Source organism: Ooceraea biroi, chromosome 1, assembly GCF_003672135.1.
Source record: "Ooceraea biroi isolate clonal line C1 chromosome 1, Obir_v5.4, whole genome shotgun sequence".
Classification (NCBI taxonomy): Eukaryota; Metazoa; Arthropoda; class Insecta; order Hymenoptera; family Formicidae; genus Ooceraea; species Ooceraea biroi.
Genome location: NC_039506.1, coordinates 352,206 through 377,288, shown reverse-complemented (window position 1 = coordinate 377,288; position 25,083 = coordinate 352,206). Strand labels below are relative to the sequence as shown.

Sequence of the window (25,083 nt, the reverse complement as noted above, 5' to 3'; positions counted from 1 at the left end):
CTTCAATTATCCAATATGTTCAGTATGCAATAAAATTCCGTCCCTCATTATCACGTAGCAGCTACGTGATAATGAGGGACGGAATTTTATTGCATACTGAACATATGTGTGTAAAAATTATAATAGAAAAAATAATATTTCTGTGATCTTTATAGACATCTTTCCTTTTAATATGCGTTTGTTATGGATACAATATTAATTGTGTTGTCCATCTCTATGCATGTGCAGCGCGGAGATTGGCGAACAACGCACGCATACAGGTAAACGCTCGAAAGGAATGCAGTTTTCAAAGCGGTAATGCTATTGTTAATAATTTCCTTAAAGAGAATTCCGGCAACCTCGCTATTCGGTATCAGATTGTCTGATATATCATGATGAGGCGTTAAACTTTCACAATGTGTACATGCATGGAAAAACGAAAGGCGGATGCATGGCACATAATACTATTTCCTATGCGATCCAAGCAGGACGTATAAGTTTGAGATTTTTTTTATATTTGGCGTAGAAACGTTTCGATCTTATCAACATCGTGCATAAGTCTGACAAGCCTGACTATCGAACGTTGTGTCTGTAAAAAGACGATATTCAGAAATACGATATTCGGAGATACGGTACCCTTTACGTTAACGTTATCCGCTTTACGCAACAGCTTTAATGGTGATTAAAGTTTTATGTACTCGAGGATGAACTCTACACTATCGCTGCCCGTATCGCAAGTCATAACGGAGGTTTCGCAGGTATTCTCAGCGTTTCCGGAGTAACGTTTTATAGCTGTCGTCGCCACAGTTTGTTAAGCAATAATATCTTCGAGATTCGTATCACAGCGCACGTAAGATCTCTCGTGTACCGTACGACGGGACGCTTAATTGATCAGGCGGCGAGGAAATACGCACGCAGGAAATTCAATAAAACGGACTTACGTTATTTTTATGCTTATAATGTGTACGCTAAAGCCCGACAAAGCAGTAACGGGTTTAAATAAGTTATTAGCTCTTTTCAATAATTGACAGAGCATTTAATCGTTCTCGGCCATTGCAGACTGTTTGCAGAACATTGGTCGATTATCCCTGTCCGTTTGCAGTACGAATTGATGTATTAATTAGCCAATATATAAAAACACGTCTGACAACACAGACGACAGTCTGATACGATCAGTAGCAGATATAATTAGTACGTGAATGTATTTGTGCGCTTGTCGTCGTATTTGCGATCGACTTCGCGTTCGAGCGCGATAATATCGCATTCGTGTTAAATAACGGTGTGCAAGCGTGTAATAAACAATTCGTTATATTTCACAAGTCACTCTAGCAAATATACCAAGGAGAGTGTATTATGATAACTTCATTCTAAATTCCTACCTTAAAAATAAGATATGTACATTTACGTTGGAAACATGATGATTGCAAATAATATAATAATAAGGTACATGGTCAAAGTCTGAGAGAAAGAGATCGGTGTAGAGTATTATTACGTCATCTATCATATCATATCTTACACCAATTTTACAAATGTCCAATGTCAATAAAAATGTCACGAGACATTTCTTGCGAACGCTAAAAATCTTAATATCCTAAGAATAAGGAATAAACTACTGATTTTTTTTAAATCTAGAAGTTTATATTGAACAGAGAATTCATTTTGCAATTAATTTCAGGCACCTTCAACGACTCTGTGCGTCGCCTGATTCGCCAGGAATCTCTCGACTCTTTCCCTGAATTCTCTGTTAGATTCCGGCAGGGGTAGTCGTGGTCCCAGACTAGCAGCGAGACCCTGCAGGCTGGTGAAGCTCTGAAGGCTCTCCGACAGTCGGCGATCGTGGTCCAAGATGTCTGGCTTGGGTGCTGGAGGTTTCCTCTTCGGCAGTCTCGTCGCCTTCGAGCCGACCGGGACACTGCCATTCTCTGACAAACAATTCGTCATTCCACGGAATGCGATCCTCGCGCTGAGCAACGACCAGAAAGCCTCCAGAAGAGACGCCACCAAAATGTTTAGAATCAGCAGCATCCTCGTGTGCGAAGAGTCTTCATAATGAGGATTGTGCCAGAAGGTCTTTGTCTTCTTCTTTGCAACATCCACGGATTCCCGCGTAACATTCATCGCGCCTTCACCTTGCAGGATTTCTCCAGATATCATCGTCCTCTCTTCAAGCGTGAAGGACGTTTCCGCTTTGAAATCATCGTAACCGCCGTCGTTCCTGACGCCGTTATGGAAATCGGATACATTGAGCTCGATGGCGCGAGGTTCGAAGCTGATGATGGATGATTTATTGGCTTGGTTGATGTTTGAGAAGTTATGATCTTCAGTGATGTTTAGCCGACCGTTTTTGAGCGACGTGATGATATCGTCCACGTGAGTGTCATTCATGATACCTTCTGCAGGACGAAAGGAGTAACGCGGAGCATCTAGGATCTTCTCCAACGGCCACAGGGAACTTCCGGTGCTACCGGAAACCGCCGCAACGTTGAAGATCGTGACGACAAAACAAAGGACCGCCACTACCAAAGAGAAAAGACTACCGTAGAAGAAAATGGTGATGTTCCGGTCGATGTACCAACGCCGCCAAGCGAGGAGCCCCGTCACGGACGGCACCATACATGCAACGGACAGGATCGGGCCCTGCAAGGACAAGGCGAGGGTGCCCAGGAGGAGGGACAGGGCCCCGAGGCCGAAGTGAACCAAGGACAGACCGCCGACAGTCGATGCCGAGTACCGACGCTCCGATGGGTACAAAGATGACAACGGCGGCTTCGTCTTCACTTTTATGACGTACACGTTCTCCGTCATCGTTCTCTGAATCGCAAATAAATGCGTCTAATTGCACAAACGGCTACCAATTCAACGAGCTCGACCGAGAGAAGGGATTACGTTAGATGCGCGTGCGATACATTTGTCCGAGGCAAATTTCATTTGTGCAGTTCACGCTCGGTTCGTTGTTCACATTTAAAGGACAATTTACACTTCCATATATTTCTGTTTCCAGGATGTCGCAGAGATGCAGATTTTATCCAGACTGTTGAAGTATTCCTTGTCTTCCGTCTTCTCTGTGCTGTCGAATAAAAATATGAACAAAATGTTAATTTGGTAATTATGTAATTTATTAAAATAATTTATTAGATTATTAAATTTAACATTTATTAAAGTAATAAATATTGACTAGAATATTTGCTAATATAATGTCTCTATTCTCCTATTTTTCATTTCAATTACTCCAACTTTATTACATGCATCACATAATAATCCACTTTTGTATGAGTATATGTGCTGAACGCAATGATGAGATTGGTAATTTTACTGATTGGAAAGTAAATTATAAATTTGAAATATGCGCGATCGAGCGCGAAGAAAGTCAAACGAGTCACGATGATCGCGCGATTGCAATGATTTTACAGCCGCTCATTTGGCATTCAATCACAGCGGATGTGCAACCTGTAATCGGGCACGAGGCAGGGAATCGAGAGTCGGATATATATTTAACGCGAATCTTCGTCGACGTTCGACGACGTAGCAGAAGCAGAAGACGCTACTTCCGCGCTGCCTGCGAGAACAGCCGGCCGACCAATTATCGTAACCACTCCTCGTTCGACTTAATTGAAATCCTCGTCTGAGCCTCCGCGCGCGGATTTCGCTTCTCGCGGCTTTCGGTGGGAGGAGAGGCGGCTTGCACAATCCGCGGATAACAATCGCGCGCGCTGACGTGACAGAATCCAGTCAGTCTCGTACATGGAACGGCTCGCACGAACGACATTGTAACAAACATTCTTCTGTCGCAAGTGTAGTTTAGACAAGATTCCGCTCGACGTTTATACGAATTCCTGAGTCGGTCGGTTGTGTCCACTTTTCGCCAATTCCGAGAGTGGAATAATGAAAGATTCCGTGGCATAATAAAAGATTAAGCGGAAATTGCATTAGGATTTATGATATTTAACTGGAGAATTTATTTCGGAATCGAGCGATTAAGTAAATGTAAAACGCAGATAGCTGTTATTCGTATTGCGGTTTTGGATTGTAACGTCGTTCATGTGACTGACTCAGTTGACAAATTGCTGCTCGATCTTTTGCTTTTTTCTCGATGTTATGCAACTGATTACGAGACGCCACGATTATGTTGCGAGCGCGCCCCTATTTCTTCAGACTGAGCTCGTTTTCACATCGAATTAGCACGTCGAATCGTGTGAATCTTCGGTGAAACTTCTAGCGAATCGTCAGTTTGCGCTCCGCATGCATAATAATTCAAACGCAATAAAAAATTCATGAAACCCGCAAAGCATTAATTATTTCCGTTAAATACCATACCAGTACACAATGTATGAAATTAGAGATATTAAACCTGGTAATCATGATATTCATGATATTTTATTCAATTCTAGTAAATATTAATTATTCTAGTAAATATTAATACAAATTATATTATTCTAGTAAATATTAATACAAATTATATTATTCTAGTAAATATTAATACAAATTATATTATTCTAGTAAATATTAATACAAATTATATAATTCCACGTCTAAATTTTTTGAAATCCAACAGTTACAAAGTGAATCTGTTCAAATGTTTTATATATTGGAATTAATCAAAAATTAATTAATTAAGCAAATAATAAAAGATGAGCTAAGAATATTTATTTATTCTTCTTTAACAAAATAATATTCTCTTTAAGGAATGTTTCAACGATATAAGAAATAAATCGTATATTATAAATATTTAATCATCCTAAAATAAAACAAGAAATATAAACGCTAAATAAATATTTTAAAACTACAGGAGGTATGCAGAGTAATGAATTTCCTTAAATTAAACTTTATTCTCGCACTTACCTAAGCACTCTGCATCGACACGGAATCGATCATCATCGATTATTGCAGGCTCATCACATTGCATGGCACCTTTCGTCACGCTAAGAATCACTCAGGATCCGATCGACTTTGCGATAGCGAGCTTCCGGCGATTGCATCCTGACAGCAGATTTGCGATACGCGCGACCAGATAGACGATCGCTCGCGCGCGACACTTGCATGACGACTGAACCACGAAAGACTAGTCCTCGTTGAAATTGCTACGAAATCCCGTATGAACCCTCCCACGCAGCCGACTTGCAGTGAAAGGGACAACAGAGAGCAGCTCCGGATAGACGTGTACCTTCGACTTACGTTAAGCCTTGTTCACACCATTCGCACCAACGCGGCAAAACGATCTTGACAATGAGAGGCGGATATCGTCTTGCATCTACTTCTCATTGTCTTTATCTTGTACTTGCTGTTATATGTACGATTCCCACGAGAGAACGTCGAACGATGATGTCATGGGCAAGAGAAAGAAAACAAGCAAATGGTAATAAAAACAAATTTTATTGAAAACCAGACAATTACGTTCTCTTACAGCTCGTTAATCCTCTTAGATGTTTTGAAAGCATAATGAAGCATGTTAACGTTATCGCAATGGGATTCTCTGGAATGCCTTGGCTCGACTTGGGTTTTCGGAATGGCAGTCCAATTGACCTCACTTGCCTCTCACGAAAACACGACCCTTCCTCCCAGTATGAAAGTCCCGTTATAATCGAAGGTAACTTTCAGAGAGCAAACGTATCCCAGGGTCTTCGTTGTGGATCGCGCATGAGCCAACCTTTATTGTTAGCCGCGGGAACACGTGGAATCGACCTTTTAGTTCGATTACTGCTAAAGAATCATTCGCGGATTGCATTACTGCGGGATTCCCGTCGACGAAACGTGGCAAGATGTGAAATGATAGAGGAGCGTTCGGTCCTTTGTTCCTTATCATTTTGGCTTGACTATAAAATTTGTTCAATATTATTCTTACCATTTTACTATGTAGTACGCTGACATATCATTAATTAAAATTTTCTGTTGAAAATTAGTTTAGATTATACTCAGGATTATACCGTCTATAACGTCAAATTAATCATTATGTATGTCGATAATTAGAATAAATGATTATAAGGAACGGTATTTGGAAGCACACATTCGCTATTTTTAATCATGGAGAAATCTGGGTGTTTCAATTACTATAGCCAATTTAATTATATAGGTAAAAGTTACCAATTTACTCGTACAGTAAAACCGATTATCGATCTACCGTAATTTAGGACCGTAAAATATAAAGTACAAAACTACGCGAAAAAATAATTTTTTAGACAAGTATAGTGGTGAAATTAAAATACAAATAATTAATATATGAAGAATTTAGTCTCATTTTGTGTAGAAGATTATTATTACACTGCTTTTCTAAAAATTAGATCGTTATTAGATCGTTATGGCAACACAGTTTATAAACCCAGGAAATACAGAACAATTAAAATCAATAAAAATAGAATAAAAATCGAAATAATAAAACTTCTCAAATTATTATGAATCTAATCGGATTAAAATATACTCGCACAGACGAGAAAGTATAAATCCGCGCGCGATTATCGTGTCTCTTTTCGAGACTGATTTCTTCACGATAGCGGTCGTGGATGCATGAAGACAGCGCTACGATTGCCTAATGCGAAATGCTGAGAGCAGCATCATTATTGGCGCCGTTGTGTAATTAGGAGGACGATCGAGAAAGTGTAGCTTCCAGCATGGATAAACCGTGTCGATGCGGTCGCAACTGCAACTTGTTGTGCATCTCGACATATCTCGCAAGAACGAGAGGAAAGACGGGACTTTCACGGGATGCTGTAGCAAAATCGCTTCGACATCGATAAATCGTTCGTGCGGAAACTGTAACTGTAACGCGCTTTCGAGGGGATCGCGAGCGTCGCGTCGGAGATGTCAAACTTCCGGCAAGATTCAAGCGGATCGCGAACTCGCTCGAGCGGATGATCGTCGCGTTTTACAAGCACGCTTGAGAGAAATTCAATCGTACGTTTGTGCGTGATTCCAGCAACACGCAACGACGGATAACCACAATCTGCACGTGATTGCATGTGGAACGTACGCCGGAAAACGTGCGTGCATACTTGCGTGCGTCGATGCGCAGATGCACGTGGATACTTGCTTTTGCGTGTGTACAATGGTACCCCCATCGAAATAAACACTGTAATAAATCTAGCGTCATGTTTTTCATTGACCTTACTTGAAAGTGTCACAATTACGAAATCACGAGATGAAAAGTAACATGTGACCCATTTGCGGATGCAAATTGGTAGAGAAAAACGAGCACCACCTTGACCATCGTCTCTTGGAGAAACTCGCAGGAGATCCAGTGCGAAAGAAATAAATGGATGCCAGAAGTGCCGCAGGAAATTTTCAAAAGCCACGAAGATACGAGAGTTCTCCAGGCAAGTGCAATAGCCGATCGCGGATCGCGACGTTTCGATTGACAGCCAGAGCGTAAAAATATACCGACCCGTGAGATCTGGTTTCTCTCTATCTCGTGGAGCGATATCGCCGCTTTTTCCCTGTACTTTCACGTGAGTGACCGTCCACCCGTAAAAGTCCCCGAAAAAAAAGCGCGCCTAGGCGCTCCCGTCGCGTTCGGCCACGCGCGCCGTTCCGAATCCTTTCATTAAAATGACTTTTCGGCCGTTAATTTTCGTGATGGTGTGTGAGCAAGCACGAGAGGCATATATCCGGTGCACGAGCGGAGGGAGCGAGATAAACGACGTGCTCGCGACCAAACGCATTCGTGTTGGAGCAGCTGTTACTATCGGGGCACGCGTCTCAACGGTCGCGGCAGCTGCCCAGAAAATCAACTATGGTACCCTCATCCTGAGTTCTTCCGTGCATGCTTCCTACCAGGAACAACCGAACACGAAACATTAAACATTATATTATTACTCGTTTATTTTTTATTTTTATATTTTTAATTTATAATTTTTCTAATTTATAATTTTGTGTTTCACTGCAAAACATTTCTTTCACTTTCATAATTTTTATAAAAAGTAAACCTATGGAAACAAACAGCAATTTAAGATATCTAAATGACAAATATTAAGTTCATAAACGTTGCGTATAAATGTCTCATAAATGCACCGCGGTCATACAATATTTATTCTTAACAGCGTTCTGTAGTGAGTTTCTTGCCAAAGAGAAAGAAATTCTTTACGTTTGATATAATTTTTTTTCCGCACATTTATCACGAGAAGATCTCTTTCTGGGACGTTTGTAAACATCGTAAGTGTGTTACGAGTATGTAAATTTCACGTAAATGCGAGTGTTCATGCTAACTTGCGAAAACCTGACAGTTTGTTTGACGACGCGACGGGCAGATTCTTCGACGGGTATTTAAAGTTTAAATTACTTTGTCGCGCAAGAGTCCCACAGCGAATGACACAGAAACAACGGTCGAAATCCTGGGCAGAATACACTATAGCTGAAGGGTCCCCACATCGCGCGAATGGGACACCGGGCCCATATTACATGAAACCCCGTGACAACCCCCCGAACAACCGCGCATACACAGCTATGCGAGGGAACGCACGGAGAAACGCCCTTTGTGCATCTGCTGTTAAGGGAACCCGCAAGAGGCAGTTTATCGAAGGCAACGGTCGTGAGCACATCGCGCGACCAACGAAAGTGGATTTTTGACGGATGAATACCGTAGTCTGTTACTAAACAAGATACCATAGTCCGTTACGAAATAGTTCATTTTTAATTTCATTTCCAGATAATTAAATTCTGTTGCAATTATTCACTTCACTTCAAGAATTGCATTTTGTGCGAGTGGATTATTTGATGTTCTTTAAAGCAGTTGAGTGATCGATAGAAGGCGAGGAATAACTTGGTTTATCGGGGTTTCTTCCAGAAAGATGTGCAAGAAACTTTGCAGACTGACGCACGAGATCGCCTCAACGCCGATGCAAATAGTGAACTTCGCACTGGAGACCTGGCGATCTCCAGTTTATGTCAGCAGTGTGTTAGTGATCCTCGTCAATCGGTCCTAAATCTCCTGATGATTACAAAACCTGTCCTGGATTCTGTTAATGTGTCAGTGTCTGGAAAATTTGACGATCTTCGTGTATGTGTTGGTGCTTGGATCAACAATATCACTAAGCTTCGTTAATGATAATGATAATGAGATTGATCTACTCTGAACAAACCGGAGAAAAACTGTGAACAACATTGAGATCTGATATATTTCCAAGGATTCTGCGGAATTTGTGCTTGTGAAATATTAAATATCGGCGAAATCAAGTCCTTCTTTGAAATGTATATGAAGCTCATTCATTTAGCTAATAACGTTTCAAACTTGATCGTTTAACTCTCAATGTACTCGCGCGAGTCAATGCCAGATTCATCGTGCTCTAATTGGGTCCAGACATCCTAGTTCAACCTAATTCTTTCTCCGCTCAATCATTCGCGAGCCCGTCACCGTTCATCGCAAAGATCGCGCCGCAAAGATCAAATTGTGCACGTCGAACTGACTTATTTGATGAAATACATGAAATAAAGCGTACGCTCGTGCCATGGCTCAGGCAGCTGAAGCTACGCCAGTGCACTGCTACACGAACCCGTCGTTCTGCCGTCAGTCGGAATACATACCGGACGATCACGTTAATGATCTACCGCCGCCACCGCAGCAGTTTCAAGGAAGCGACGATTTACCGCCGCCTCCGCCGCCCTTACAATTGCAATGTCACGCCGCGGGTCAGAGCAATCCGGCCTTCCAGTCGCCTCCAGAGACGACTCTGGAAGCCTGCGAGCCGCGGGACCGGTATTGCTATCTGGAGGATAACCAGGCCCCCACGCACAGGAGATACGCCAGTCTTCCGGTGGAGGAACCTCGCGTGACTTACAACCAGTCCTCGCGGTACGAGTACATAGAGCAGGACGAGGCGGAGAGGAGCCAGTTGCCGCGCAGGGGCTCCTCGAGGTACGAGTTCATTCCGCATCAGCAGGTGCAACTACGTTCCACGCCGGCGGCCAACCAAGACGCTCGAAGAGGAGGAAGAGGAGGCGCAGGAGGATCGCAGACGCCAACGTATCGCGGCAATGCCGGCAGGTATGCGCTTATACCGAGCGAATTGGATTACCAGGACGATGGGTCGCAATGGAGCAACGCGAAATCGGCACCACGACACATCAACACTCCGCAGGGTAATTATTTTTATTTTTAGTTTTTATCCCCCGTCGTTATGACTGAAAGAAATCTGTATTTCATACTTTACCGGTGGTGATCGAATCAGAAATTGTTTTATTCTTGAGTACAAGATTGCAGAAGCAGATATGACACGCAAGTATTTGTCGTAAATTTTCAACATGATTGCGCAATTTGCGACAGGTCGTTACGCTAGAGTGCCTTTACAAGAAGACGTCCCGCCGGCGCTGCCCGACAGAAACGGGCAAGAATTTTCAATATCACCGAAGAATAACTTAGCCACGCAGAAGCTGCACGAGATACTGTCAACGCCCAGGAAACCGAGATCCAGGTCTGAAGAGAGGACACTGTCGCCGAAGAGACAACATTCCTTCAATCAAACCAGCACGCCGCAGAGAAGAGCGCTCACACCCGGTGGATCCCCGAACGGTTCGTAGCTCGTTAGCATTGTATTCTCTCCTTCAATCGCGCGTACTGGACATCGAATAATACGTCAGGCAATTAGCATAAATCTGAGAACGATTATTTTATGTAGATATATATGCGTTTCTGCATTACGTTCATTGTATTTCGATTCCTTAATTAACGCAATTCTTAATCGAAGATGCCTCAACTAACATCAATCTTTGTCGTTAACTCTCAGGTCGTACCTTCAGCCCAACGCGCCCAACTCCTCAGGGTACACCTCAAAGCCGGACCTTCTCGCCTACGGGACCCCAGACGTCGACGCCTAACAAGGAATCATCCGCACGTAGGTGTCTTCCTCTGCTGGAGAACTCATCTCGGCAGCAAGATGTTTGTCCTGCCAATAACTGTGGTCGACTTCGCTACGTGGGCACTGCTCCGGTCGACCTGATGAATTTGAGCCACAATGAGCCACCGCCTCGTTATGCATACACAGAGAGCGGCCTAGAATCCATGCCGATGATGTCCGGATCGCCTAGGTATCAGGTGGTGCCTGCCGATCAGAAGAACTATCAAAGTGTAGAGAGCGCGTTTATGGCCCGGACTGCCGTCGTAAGTAACATCATGCTGATACAATCATGCTAACAACGCGGAGTGACAAATAGCAATCGAATCCGGTTCCTTTAGGACGACGCGATCTCTTTACAGGTGCCACCCTTGTCCCCGCCCAACAGTGAAGTGAACACGACCTTGGCGAGCGTCGTAGAAAAAGGCGACCGAAAGAGCGCTCCGATTCTTTTGATGCTAGTCGGTCTTCTAACCTGTGGTCTCGCCTTGTACCTGTCCTGGTCGCAAGGACGAAGGTCGGTTTTATTAATCATCTACTTTCCACCTAACTCTTGCAGGGATTTCCCCGAATGTAGAAATTATACGAGCAGTGCCCTAGATTAACGTGGAGGCAACCTGATTTTATTTAATTTACTTTTTTTTCTTGATTATATTTTGATCTTTCAGGAATGAACATAATTTTATAATCGATACTTGCTGATACAAGATACATTTTCAGATACTATTTTGATAGCGCAGTTGGCTGCGGTGCCTGTTGTGCTTTAGCAGGTGCATGCAGGAGTTTGCGAAGAACCTGGACAGGACTTGGCCTGGCTGGACTGTCAGCATTAAGCTGTGCTGGTCTCCTGCTGCTGGCTGCCAAGTCCCCGAAGGACGGCACACCTCTTCATGACATCACGGCAGGTGCTTTGTGCGGCGTTTCGGTTTTAGGCGCTAGTCTGGCTCTATTAGCCCTTTTAAAACCGAGATGCACTTTCGGTCGTCATAGACGAGTCCACTCTTGGATACCTCACTTTTCTCCTTAACTGTTATTGCAATTCTCGATAATCGTTAAAAACGGCGATAGTCATGTTACGTCGAAATTGTTCTAAACAAAAATATATATAAAAATGCGATTTTAAATACTTAGCAAGTATTTACCAAATATCCGAAAGATATTTAAAGAATAGTATCTGAATACGAAGCTAAAATGAAATGCATATATTGCAATAGATTGGTCGATTTCGAAGATGCTTATCAAAATTAAATTATTCTTTCTATTTTGGTATGTTAAATGTGCTAACTTTCTACTGGATCCAGTATAAGCAACGAGATCTCAATATATTCGAAATGTGTAAAAAGTAAATTACTTATTAATTTAATTATTTATATAATCACTGTCGGTTATGCTCTCTTTAAATCATAATTTGTATTTTGACCTAATTAATAAATTATTGAAAATAGATTTTTAGTATACATATTCTTTAGGACTAACTACCTAATTATATATAGCGGATACGTACAATGATTTCGATAATGCAAATATTTTCATGTTTGATAAGAATCATTTAAGAATTTAATTATATATAGCGTAAGTTAAATGTACTTATTAAAATCATTAAGAAGCGAGATAGTTAACCTATGTAAATAATGCCTTGAAATTGTACAAACTGTTTGAACTGAGAATATAGAATATATATATTTTCTATAAAGTAAAAATTGAATTGTAAAAGAAAAGAATTATACGGAAATATATTACATGATACATTTGTAATATCACATTGAATATATTTTATTACCGCTTCTGCGTAAAGTTTCAAATTTTTTAAATGCGATATTTTAGATTCTTGAAAAATATTGAAATAAATATTTAATATTCCTATTTATCACCGATTTTACTTATAATTATTTCATTATAATTGTAAAAATTGTTATCTATATAAATGTAAATTATATGTACATTTAAAACAAATATATATACGTATATAAGGTGTACGTTTAAAATAAAGTGCAGATTAATAAAAAATATATAAATAAATTTCATAAGCACATGCATCGATATGTATAATAAGTATCCAGTGAAACTGTTTCATAAGCTATCCAACTGCGGGTTTACGTATTTTTATTCACATTTTTGACATGAATTGTGTAATATAGAACACAGCGTTGCTCAATTTATTCTTACTTAATATAAACGTGATATAAATGTAAGGTTCCGGTAGAACCGTCATTTCCTGATGTGTCATTCGCGTTTAGCAGATACGGAATCTGTTATCGCGGATTCACTAGAAGGAAGTCCAGTTCCTTTCTGCCAGTTACTACCCGAAATCATTTCAATAATCCGCAGTATAAGACGGAAACGCGACACAAACGGTTCTCGTAAAAACTTATTTCTGTTCACATTTTATTTAACAAATAATCACGGTCAATGTTTGAGATTTCTCGAGTAAAAGATCGCGACTTGTATGGAAGACTTTCATACGAAGTTCATTCACGCGGAAGTTTTGAAATGACGATTAAGACAGTTAAATAAATATAACATCAATAATTCTGTCGCGTATATTCCGTCCATGTCTTTAATATTAAGTGCGAAACGTGCATATTTGATGATAATGACAATACAGATGATGAACGTGTTAACATTACTTCTTTTCACAAGTCAGATAGTACATATTTTTGGAAGATTGACTGTAATACGTGAACCGCGATATTTTGGATCCCAGACAGAGAGAAAATTAACTTGTGTCTCCGAGGATGACGGCGCTGCTCTTGTGTGGAACGATGAGATATCAGAAACATCAATTAGGGAATCGAACCCAATGCGTAAGTTGCCAAAAAGAAAGAAATATTTTCAGTCTTCCATGCTAATACGCCCATTTGTAAAACATTTAGATTTAATACATCACTAGCGCAAATTTTGCGATTATTTCAGGGTTCTACAATGTAGATGCAAGGCAATCAAATGAAGACAGTATAGATTGCAAAATGGACAAAAACGATGATTGTTTGCAATTCTGGATTAGAGAAAACTGGAATTTTATAAATTCCTTTAAAACACCATTGGGTCCGGTATTTGATCGACGATGGGAAGGTAAAAACTCCGTAGATTAAAGAAGTTCCGATAATTTACACGGATACTCTATGGTGTCGAACAAACAAATTTTTGAGATCTTACTCTAAGGGCGTCGGAAATTTTTAGATTTTCAGGAATATGAAAACTTTAACATGGAATATGATCATGTACTATTAGAAAATACAACAGCGTTTTCCTTTTCGGTTCGTGGATTGTCTAGCGATTTGCAAATAATATTTTGCAATGGTGACGATTATACGAGAGATTTTTGTTATTGGATCATAATAGGCGGTTGGGGCAATAAGCGATCCGTTGTACGCAGGTGCCCAATAGGAGTGCCCAAACCTAGAATGGAGGCTCAGGACGAGGAGTGCAGGACAGATAAAGCTCCCTTCTCTGTGAGACATAATACATAACATAATACATTACATTTTCCCTTTAAGCGTTTCTAAAGCCATTGTCTATTTATGCATAAAAGATCAAAGACATTTAAAATCATATTTTGGAAGAAATGTTAAACTTACATCATACATTCATCTTTATTCGTCGCATTGTCTTGAGAATTGCATCATAAGAAATTTAAATTCACAAGAATTCGTACATACAAACGCGGAGACATCTTAATATCGTAAATATTAAAGATAATTCACGATTAATCCAGCACAATCCACTATCATTAACTGAATGGAGGACTTTTCTCGTTATGTGGAACATCACGAATCGAAGCATATCACTTTACGATCCTAGCAGTGATAATGTTTTTATAAGATACGAGGATATGAAACAGCCGAAAGAAAAAGTGGAAGGTAAACCAGTGACAAACTCAGGCATTTTTTATTATTATCACATGTTTATAAGAAGCGCCAACATGATGATTTACCGATTTCACAAATGTAAGTAACAGAATACTTCTGAACCATTCGAGATCCTAACCAATCGAGATCATTATTAATCGTTACTATTAATCAGATATTTCGAATGGAATAATAATCGAATAACGAAAACAGAATTGCATTCGTGTATGTACATTTTTCAGATTCCTTTCTGCATACAACCGTCGCAGATACAACTTTAACGAGTCCCACCTTTTCGTTTAATAATACGATATGTATACAAATATTACTTGGCCTCTGTGTAGAATGTGAAATGGACATAGTATTATATGACAGAACAGGCAATATAGAGCTGAAAAGTTTTCTTGTAAAAGGTTCTTCGAAAGCTGCAAGTCACGGCTTACCTACATGGCAATTTATTACAATAAAACATTCAACAACAAATTATGATAGGGCGACAATGAAATTAACATCTAAACTTAACTCGCGCAGTTCTGATCCATTGTGGGCAGTGGCCAATGTTCGTCAATGTCCCAGAAGGAATGGTACGAACTGTATTAACACTTTAAGTTCCCCTAAATCTGTTAAAATCAAGTCATGTTCTACATATCCATCAAATAATTTTAAGAATTTCTTATGGTGAATACACCGTTTATTTATATATATATTTTTTATTTAATTATTTTTTTAGTGGCTTTCAGGGAAAGTGTTCTGCTGTCTACTAAATCATATACTTGGTACGATTGGCCGAGCGTGATGTGTCAAAAATTATTTTACGAAAATTCCTCTGTTGTGAACACTGTATCAGATGTCACATCAAATGTGGAATTGGGTAATTACTAACTTCTTATTTACAACGCTACATTTTGCTGCAATTAGTGATAATGCATTCTTAAAGATTAGAATACGACTGTTTAGGAAAGTTATTTAAAATTACAAAACGTCTTAAATTTTTTCAGATGACCTAGAATGTCCTGAAGGCCGAATTGGACCCAAATGTTTGCTTTATTGCAAACGTGATGCATATAATTACAATTGCAAAGAACATGTAATTTGTTATGAAGAAGGTTGTACCTGTCCTCCAGGATTCAGAGGAGAAAATTGTGCTTTATGTAAGTAATTAAAAATAACTTATAGAATTAATTCTATCTTGTTGATTTTAACATTATTTATGCATAATAAATATTGCTCATAACTTATTTTCTTAGCATGCGAAAAAAACAGATACGGTTATGGCTGCAACCAGATATGCGGTTCGTGCAGCAAATATCGAATAACCTCATCACTTGATACATGTAATAAAGTAACTGGAGCGTGTACTGCTGGGTGCACTTATGATCAAAATATACTTTATATACCACCTTTATGTAAAATGGGTAAAGTAGTTATCATAATGTCTAACAGCTTTTTTTTCTCGTTATACTTTCCTATACAAATACATATGTATCATGTTATAATGAAACATATAAAGAAGCAATATTTAATGTATTGATTTGCTTAAAGATATATCCAAGCCCGTCGCACCCACAATTGATACTGTAAGTAATACAAATATACAGGTCAACGTTCCTGTAGAATGGAAGGATGAATACAAAGCATTACTAGAGTATGCTTTTACCATTTCGTCAGTAAGTTTAATACAAAAACTTATTAAATTATTTGTTTTTTAAATTACTGATAAATGAATAAAATGTTACGATCATGTCTAAAAACTGATATCCACATGTGAAAAGTTACAAGAAATAGTACTTATGTGACACTTCTTTTTCAGAGTACAGGTAATACTACTACCACTGATTGGAAGCGAATATTTCAGAATATGACAGAGTTGACGGAACGTTTTACAAATTTAGAATCCGGTGTCATTTATAACATTGCATGTATATTTCGTGTTTGTAACCAGTATGGTAACATGTGTAGTAACAACATACAGAGTAATTGGCGAACGGCGGAGACTGTTTGCAATCGTAAGTTTAGATTATGTAATGTGCGAAATGTTTTCAGATATACTTTTAAGAAAAGTGCATTTCTAATATTATTATTAGTTCTCTCGAAGTTTTGCACTATGGAATAATTTTCTACAATGATATTTTTTCAATACGTGTTTAGCAACCGACTTTGTGTTGGACTCTGAAGAACATAGCTTGTCAATTGATTGGAAACACGACCCAAAGGTATGTAGATATCTATGTCTAAATTTCGTATACAAATATATTCAATTATAAAATATATTTAAAAAAACCGTAAGTTTTACTAATTTTTATTCTGTTCCAGCCACCGTTTCCATGTCCGGCGAATTGGTATCAAATAATAGTACAAGTTACAGGCAAAAGCACAGCATTGTTAAATACAACAGTTAATCACTTTCCGTATACAGTGTCGCAGAAATTGCCATCTTATACTTCCTTTACGGTAACCATAGTTCACGAAGATAAAAAAATATTTTCCGACGACATTCGTACACTCGAGGAAGGTAAAGTTAGTTATATCTCGTAAAAGGATACATATAGCGAACAATTCGTTTGTGTATAGGCTTGTCTCTCCTATCAATGTCCTTCATATATAATTTTCGCAAATCGACAGCCCCATCGATTGTGTTAAATGCTAGAAGCCTAAACGCATTTGATAGGAACGTTACTTTGGCATGGAAACCTCCAAGGGAACCAAATGGAATGATAAAGCAGTATGAAGTGACATTACAAGTAATGGATATATATAAATTGAAAATTAATTAATTATTAATTATCTGTTATTAATTATCAGTTATTTTATATTCCATTTAATATAAAAAGTTCGACATTTTATTAAGATTAAGGGCCCAGACACAATGAGAGGAATAAGGAACACAGAATAGAACATAAGGAATAAACAAAATTTCGACCAATGAAAAGCCATGCATGCGTGAACTGGTGATGCATGTATGATTTTCTATTGGTCGAAATTTTGTTTATTCCTTATGTTATATTCTGTGTTCCTTATTCCTCTCATTGTGTCTGGGCCTTAAGCCTATTAAGATATATAAAATATAAAATATAGGGAAGGAAGTGAAGGATATAAACCAAAATTGATATAATATTTTATTTTAATGTCAATTAATTAAACTTAATTAATGTCAATAATATGAAACTTATTTCAGCCTTATATATTATGCTGATGGTTTCTATCAATTCTAGGTTATGCAATATTATGGCTGCAAAGATTCTGTATCTAATCTAAATAATGCCAAAACTACATATTGGACAAACAATACAACAATCTTAATCCAAAATTTGCATCCGTTTGCATTGTATAAAGCAATGCTTGTAGCTCACAACGCACGACGTAGCAGCAACCCGGCATCGATATCGTTTAGAACCAAAGAATCTGGTATATATGCACATTATTGATCTTGTATTGCTCTATAGGACATTGATCAAAAAAAGCATTGATAATTGTTATAAAACAAGATATTAATAATGATTAATTACTAGATCAAGATCGACATGCTATCTAGTGTTATATTTATTTTTCGTATGTATTGTGCCGTACTTGTTGATCAAAGTATTAGATACTTTTATTATTACACTTATCAAAATGTAAGCTAACCATGTCGATATATCGATAACATTATACATTATATGTTATTTGTTTTATATATATTTATACTGGTTTTAACATTATATAAGAAACTTTTAAACACAGATATTTATGCGTATATACAAGTTTATGACACTAAATAATAGCTGCCAACAATTTTAAACAGATATAGCAACAGAAGTATTCAGCCAGATAAATGTACAGGATTGGAAATTAACATGGGGATCGCCTGACGACTGCACCACTATTACGGGATCATTATATGCTAGAATAAAAATACGCACTATTAACGACGAAAACTTCCCCATAGTAAAACAAACACAATATAATTTTCTTTCTTTAAAGTACCAAGCAAATTTATTAGGTGGGGAGCAATATGTAGCAAGAGTGTATGTAATAAGAAAGGCTAATGCTGAAGAGAACTCTTCCGCTTATCAAGAAATTGAGTTTACAACTCCACCTGGAAGTAAGTTTTAGTGTTATGTTATTTATATTGCTTGACTGTTTTATAACTATGATTAATATAATGGAAATCACAGTTCCGCCCCAGGTAACCAATCTGGAAGTCTACGAAACTGATACTCGTGAAGATCAAAAAGTCGTATATTTGAGATGGCAGGAGCCAATTCCACCTCTCAATGGAACATTACGTAGTTATAGCATCCTATTATGTACCATACATGAATGCTCTTCTACAGAAGTTCCATTGACTAATATCTGCAAATTATGGAATAATTACGTTTGCGGATCTGTTAAATTTAAAATCAAGAATCCTACAATTGCAGTAAGAAAGTGACATACTTAAGACTTCTTATTATAATTGTTGTTGTCGTTGTAGTAAATATATATTACACATATCTTCTAATAATAGATAAAGAGAGATTATGAAACAAATATATGCAGTTTGCATAACATGATATACAATATTACAGGTTGTCGCATATAATCAGGATGTTCGTGATCCAGGTCCTCCGTTTACAGTATCTAAGGAAGAGCTTAATAATCAAAGTATGTCTTATAATTCTATTCTTGAAACTTCTTGCAAATATTAGCCGCATTATGGTTTTTTCTCCTTTTTTTCCAAATTATGCATTGCTTAAAAAATATTTAGTACTACGTCGTAACTTTCGTACACTGTTTAGTGATCTCCATGCTACATCAAATATATTTTGGTTACGTCTCATTATACCGTTGAAGAATGGTGAAGAAAGCATTTCTAGTTTTGTTATTTAGTTTACATAAAACGTAACAATTCTGTTTCCCCAATTTTTTAAAGAAATCATCAACTGGTATTAAATTAAATCAATTACTATTCTGCCTGAATATCGATTACAGTCAAATTATTTTTTAGTTCCAGAAGAACCTGCTAATTTCACTGTACTACCTCATAATAAAGGCATTGTAGATTTATACTGGAAGCATCCTTGGAAAACGGGTAGCCGTCTCGATCATTTCTATATCATGATAATACCGCTTTCCACAAATCTGGTAAAGTTTCTGGAAAGAAATTGGCGACCTTACAATTCGTCCATTAATGTTACGGTGACAAATTATATGCGCGAATATACGAAACGATTATACCTGCACCCTTCAACGCAATACCACATCTTCATTAAAGCTGTAACAGTTTTGGGGATGTCTAGCACAGTAAAATACAAAGAATTCAAAACACCTTCCAGCTTAAAGTTCAGCGGTCCTCTAAAATATGTAATGCACGATTCAATGATTTCATTAAATATTCCGCGTATTGTAAACTATACAAAGGACAGCACAATACACGTCATAGTAAAAGGACCATTGGGACCCAATGGTTGCAAAGGATATTTGAGAGTACCTGAAGATCTGCAAGCTATAGCAGACATAGACGTGTCCCATGTCGCTTGGGAAGCCGCTGAAATTTCGGTATGTCTACAATTTTAATAAAGTACATTCCAATTCTTAAAAAATCCAAAGAAAAAATAAACTCATGATAATAATTAAGAAACAATGAGATAAATATGTTGTTAGATCGTTAATATGTCATATGTAATTGTACCGCTTTGTATATATTTTGCGTATCAACTATCTTAAACATTTGCTTCTATTTGTAATAGAGTCAACAAGATCTTAACAAACCATTTACGATCGGCAACAATAAAATGTATGGCAGAGCCAAGAATTGCCAATTGCAACCTAAGGAATCGTACGACATAACGGTTATCGTAACTGAGAATAATGAAAATTCACTTATTGATCCAATCGTACTCAAAATAACAGTTCTCAACGGTGAGATTTTATCACACCATGATACACGGTCACATCATGAAGCGTGGCTCATACCTGTAATATTAATTCTTATCGTGGCAGCCGTTTTACTTTATTTGTATCGCAGGTAATATCTCTTTTATTCTATTTTATGGAAAAAGAAAATTATTATTTATGAGTGTATTAGGATAATGTTCGTCAGTTGAAATAAAGAGCCGTAAACTAATTTCAATTAAACAAATTCAGTATTAATTACTAATCATATACAATTTGATGTTATCAGAAAAAGACATAGAACGATAAAAACGCTGATGCTGCAGGACGAGATAGCTTTGTCTCAGAACATTGAAAATTATGAACACGAGACAAAGTCCGCGATTTCAAGTTCGAAGGAGAGCCTCTCAACTCCTCCCGACAGGCAATCATTATCGCGAGCAACCACTCCGGAAGTACCACTAACCGCCATCAAGAATACTGATGACATAAAGGAAATGACATCGTTGGTGAAGGTAAAAGATTTTGAGGATTACGTCAGAGAGGCCATACAGGCAGGGTCGCTGGTCAAGCAATACGAGGTAAAATCTTGAGTTTTGTCTTTTTTTTCGTAAATTGTTTTTCTTAAATTGTTCAATCGTTCGAAAATGCTCCAAAAAACTTGAAACATCGATATTAAATCTGTGTTAAATGGCAGACATTTTTTCGTATAAGCAAAGTTTTGCACAAGAAATTTAGTTTTGTTGCAAGATGTGTAAATCTATGTCATTAACAATATCGAACTGCATTCTTTTTTTCAAGACATTCCCGAGAGGACAAACTCAACCGTGGGATTATGGTAAACTGCCTCAGAACAAATCTAAGAATAGATATGGAAATCTTATCGCGTGTAAGTAAAAAGTTGCAGTTTTAATGTTACACTTGCGTGGTAGTAAGTACTAAATACTATTAAATTGCTTGTTACAGATGATGAAACGCGGGTGGTGCTGGAAAAACTTCCGGGAGATTCTTACTCCGATTACATCAATGCCAATTTTATTACCGTAAGTATCAATTCATTGATGAATATCTTAGATCCAATGTGCAATTTACCAAATTACGTTTCCGTGTGCTGATAACTCAACTATGCTCAACATTTTTATAATATTTAAACATAGAGAATTTATATATATATATATATAAATATACAAATATTTGTATATATAAATATACAAATTGCATATATATAAATATACAAGTACATATCGTCAAACATTGGTTACTAATAAGGCATTAATCGTGCAAAAGGGCTATAAGAAGGAAAAACATTATATAGCCACGCAAGGACCTAAACCCAACACGGTGATTGATTTCTGGCGCATGATTTGGCAAGAAAATGTTCTCATTATTTGTATGCTTGCAAATGTGGTTGAAAATGGAAAGGTAAGTGATGGTTACATCATAATTAGTAAAATAAAATTAAAGATACAGAAACTTTCGATCTCAACAAAGCAAGACGATTAAAGCTATATTGCAAAGATTAATAAATATTAAACTGCAAACCAATATTAATATTGATCTTTGTTGCCTCTTATCAAGTAATTATCAATTTCTATGAATTTTATAGACTAAGTGCGAACAATATTGGCCGGATATCGGCAAGAAAAAGAAATATGGCAACATTATCGTACTAAACGCAAAGCACAACGTTTTCGCCGATTATTGCTTCAGGACTTTTCAAATTACTTGCGGAAAAGAAACGCGAAAGGTATTTCACATTTTTAAAATCCGATATTAAAGATGATACGTTATTCGTATTTGCTAAATTGCGCCAATCACAGGTGGAACATCTGCATTATACAGCCTGGCCGGATCACGGTGTGCCGTTGTACACACAGTCTGTAGTAACGTATTTGAAGAAATTATTAGCGACACCATCTGGAAACGGATCCGTGGTAGTTCACTGCAGTGCAGGTGTTGGAAGAACTGGAACTATTATTCTGTGCGACATTTGTCTCCGTCGTGCAGCAGCCGAAGGAGTAATAATGACATTGCTTAATTTATTGTATTCGTCTAATCGTAATTTTTAGGATGATCGGTTGAATTAAATTCAATATTGACGTTAACGGGTATACATGAAAATTTGGATTCAATAAAATGAAAATTCAGTAGAAAAAAAACGATATTCTTCAGGTGGTCGACGTTTACGCTGAAACGGCATCCATTAGAAGCGAAAGGGCTAACATGGTTGACAATAAACAACAATATCTATTAGCTCATTTGGCTGTAATGGAATGTTTACTTTCCATTCCGACTACGTTGCCGTGCAATGAGATGTTGGTGACTCGAATCACAGAAATGAAGAAACAATTACCAGTTCAACAGCAAAGATTAGAAAACACTGCATGGCAAGACGAAGCTTTGCGACAAGTCACATCTCCACCACCACTGTCGGAACGTAATCGTGCTAAAAACAGATTTCCGGAGTTGATTTCAGGTCTGTTCGCATGTATATCCTAATTATATGGGAAATATCTTATTTTACGCGAACAAGATTTATAAAAATTTAAGTCGCAATACAGCGCAAGAACACAGAAAAAGATGTGATTTAGGATCTGATTGTGTAATAAACTAATAAAGAATTATATTGTATATACATATATATACTTATAAGAATTAGATTTTAGATATTGTTCGAAGTAAACGCGATAAGTATTTGCTTATCGCTTGCCTCCACGACAATATTAGACGAAAGAATATATATTTTATTGTGCAGACAAGATCAGCAGAATATATTTGAAGAGATACCCAGCAACGGACGAGGATAGTGATTATCTTTCTGCTGTTTACGTAGACGGAGTAAAACTTCAGAATCACTATTTAGCCACCCAACTGCCCATGCCATCAACAATTAATGATTTCTGGCGTATGATTGCTGAGTTTAAAGTGGAACTCATTCTCATGTTGCAGCCGCCCGATCTTCAAGATCCTGTACGAACATTTTTACATTTTAAACTATCAGTTTCATTTTTAAAAACTTCATTATATCAAAACAAAAAGCATATTTAAAATAAAATTTTTCATCTTTTAAAAAAATATATGTTCATAGACAATCATGTATTGAATCAGTTGAAATGATAAAACGTCGTGCTAATCAATTAACAAATTATTAGACACTGCTCTGTAGTATAAAGATAAATATTATATAATACAAACTATTTATTATTAAATTTTCAGACTTACTGTGCAATCGCTCCTGCAAGTGGCGAGTTTAAACCGACGCCATATTTAAATATTACAGCGAAGGAAACAGTGGAACTTGAGAATTATACATCACAAAAATTGCTGCTGCTTGACAATTCCGAGGTAGATTAATCTAAAAAGATCACTCTACATTGGAATCCTCATTCGTCGTTATTTATTCAGCGTGATGATATTTTATAGAAACCATCAAAGGAGCGATCCGTAACTATACTGTGTTTGACACAATGGAAACCGGGAAGAAATCAATCACCACCACCGGTTATGACAATGGTGACACTTTGGCAAGCTGCGGAGAGAATTGCGAGAGGCGACGGGCCTACTGTCACGCTTTGCCAGTATTTATATATTAAACCATATTATGAAAAATTAAAGAAGAAGAATTTGATAAAATTGTTCTTAGTGGAAAAAATTTTTTTCTTTCACTTCTTACTAATTTTGTTTTTATTTAATTTTACAAAATTGTTTAATGTTAACTGTTAACTATTAACTGTTTAATGATAGATTCTAATGATAGACCCTAAGATTCAAAACAACTCATTAGATTCGTATTTTGCGTGTGATACTTTGCAAACTTTTGTATTACAAAGAAATACTCTTCCAGTGACGGAGTGACTGGATGTGGTCTTTACTTAGCGCTGAGTTTTCTGCTAGAACGAATGGCAGTCGAGAGGGAATGCGATGTTTGTTTGGCAGTGCGTGCAATTAGGCGATCAAGACCGGATTTTGTTCGATCCTTGGTAATATATTGATTTCTGAACGATAAAGTGGAAAATCGAAGATCTATTATCAACACCGATTCACTTATTTATGCTCATGTTCTAACACAAATAAATTATACTAAATTTTGAGAAATATACTTAAGAAATTGGATATCTTATAGGAACATTTGGAATATCTGTATGATGCCGCAGTGACATACTTGGAGTACTTTGAAACCTATGCGAATTTTTCATGAAGTAATAATAAGGTACCAACAGATAATGAAATAATACTATTATGTGCATAATATTTATATATATATATATATATATATATATATATATGATAAGATAATATTATTATATGTATGGTTTTTATATGTATAAGTTAATAATATTATAGTGTAATATTAATATTGTCGCAATTGAATTCTACTATATTTCAATGTAATGAAAACTTCAAAACAACCAAACAGTCAACAGCAATTTGTAATAAATGTTGCGCGTTTACTAATCAGAAAAATGAATACCTCATTTTATATTGCAAAATAGTATTACTGTATAAAGTATTATATTTTAATGTATTCTACTGTATACTAATAAAATATTATTGTAAAGAATAATACCTCTCTAATATTCCGATTTTTC

The 25,083-nt window shown here is 37.3% G+C and overlaps 3 protein-coding genes across 3 annotated transcripts; 2 read left to right on the top strand and 1 right to left on the bottom strand.

Annotated features, from left to right (window-relative positions):
* Positions 1-146: 146 nt before the first annotated feature.
* On the bottom strand, positions 147-7,092 carry LOC105285439. Its single transcript, XM_011349644.3, has 2 exons — positions 4,819-7,092; positions 147-3,046 (listed from the first exon to the last, which is right to left on the bottom strand). The coding sequence occupies exon 2, from the start codon at positions 2,782-2,784 to the stop codon at positions 1,651-1,653; it is 1,134 nt and encodes a 377-aa protein (XP_011347946.1). The 5' UTR covers positions 2,785-3,046; positions 4,819-7,092; the 3' UTR covers positions 147-1,650.
* Positions 7,093-7,958: 866 nt separating this feature from the next.
* Positions 7,959-12,493, top strand: LOC105285437. The gene is made up of 5 exons (XM_011349642.3): positions 7,959-10,041; positions 10,226-10,471; positions 10,686-11,059; positions 11,156-11,310; positions 11,514-12,493. The coding sequence occupies exons 1-5, from the start codon at positions 9,411-9,413 to the stop codon at positions 11,818-11,820; spliced, it is 1,713 nt and encodes a 570-aa protein (XP_011347944.1). The 5' UTR covers positions 7,959-9,410; the 3' UTR covers positions 11,821-12,493.
* Positions 12,494-12,689: 196 nt separating this feature from the next.
* LOC105285568 (receptor-type tyrosine-protein phosphatase S) lies at positions 12,690-24,767 on the top strand. The gene is made up of 31 exons (XM_026970669.1): positions 12,690-13,597; positions 13,707-13,865; positions 13,974-14,245; positions 14,509-14,740; positions 14,884-15,225; positions 15,372-15,512; positions 15,640-15,792; positions 15,889-16,056; positions 16,184-16,308; positions 16,452-16,647; positions 16,790-16,854; positions 16,955-17,153; positions 17,264-17,382; positions 17,854-18,046; positions 18,423-18,722; positions 18,796-19,040; positions 19,189-19,264; positions 19,608-20,158; positions 20,350-20,627; positions 20,784-21,075; positions 21,296-21,383; positions 21,461-21,537; positions 21,782-21,916; positions 22,101-22,241; positions 22,315-22,512; positions 22,667-22,970; positions 23,250-23,464; positions 23,711-23,839; positions 23,918-24,072; positions 24,339-24,474; positions 24,618-24,767. The coding sequence occupies exons 1-31, from the start codon at positions 13,345-13,347 to the stop codon at positions 24,690-24,692; spliced, it is 6,012 nt and encodes a 2,003-aa protein (XP_026826470.1). The 5' UTR covers positions 12,690-13,344; the 3' UTR covers positions 24,693-24,767.
* Positions 24,768-25,083: the final 316 nt, after the last annotated feature.

Excerpts from the sequence above, each read along its gene's own strand:
- LOC105285437 (XM_011349642.3), top strand. The coding sequence starts at position 9,411 with ATGGCTCAGGCAGCTGAAGCTACGCCAGTGCACTGCTACACGAACCCG. Across the intron at positions 10,042-10,225 it reads ACACATCAACACTCCGCAGG|GTCGTTACGCTAGAGTGCCT; the intron begins GTAATTATTTTT and ends AATTTGCGACAG. Across the intron at positions 11,060-11,155 it reads TTATGGCCCGGACTGCCGTC|GTGCCACCCTTGTCCCCGCC; the intron begins GTAAGTAACATC and ends ATCTCTTTACAG.
- LOC105285568 (XM_026970669.1), top strand. The coding sequence starts at position 13,345 with ATGTCTTTAATATTAAGTGCGAAACGTGCATATTTGATGATAATGACA. Across the intron at positions 16,648-16,789 it reads GGCGGAGACTGTTTGCAATC|CAACCGACTTTGTGTTGGAC; the intron begins GTAAGTTTAGAT and ends ATACGTGTTTAG. Across the intron at positions 20,628-20,783 it reads TTACTTTATTTGTATCGCAG|AAAAAGACATAGAACGATAA; the intron begins GTAATATCTCTT and ends TGATGTTATCAG.
- LOC105285439 (XM_011349644.3), bottom strand. The coding sequence starts at position 2,784 with ATGACGGAGAACGTGTACGTCATAAAAGTGAAGACGAAGCCGCCGTTG.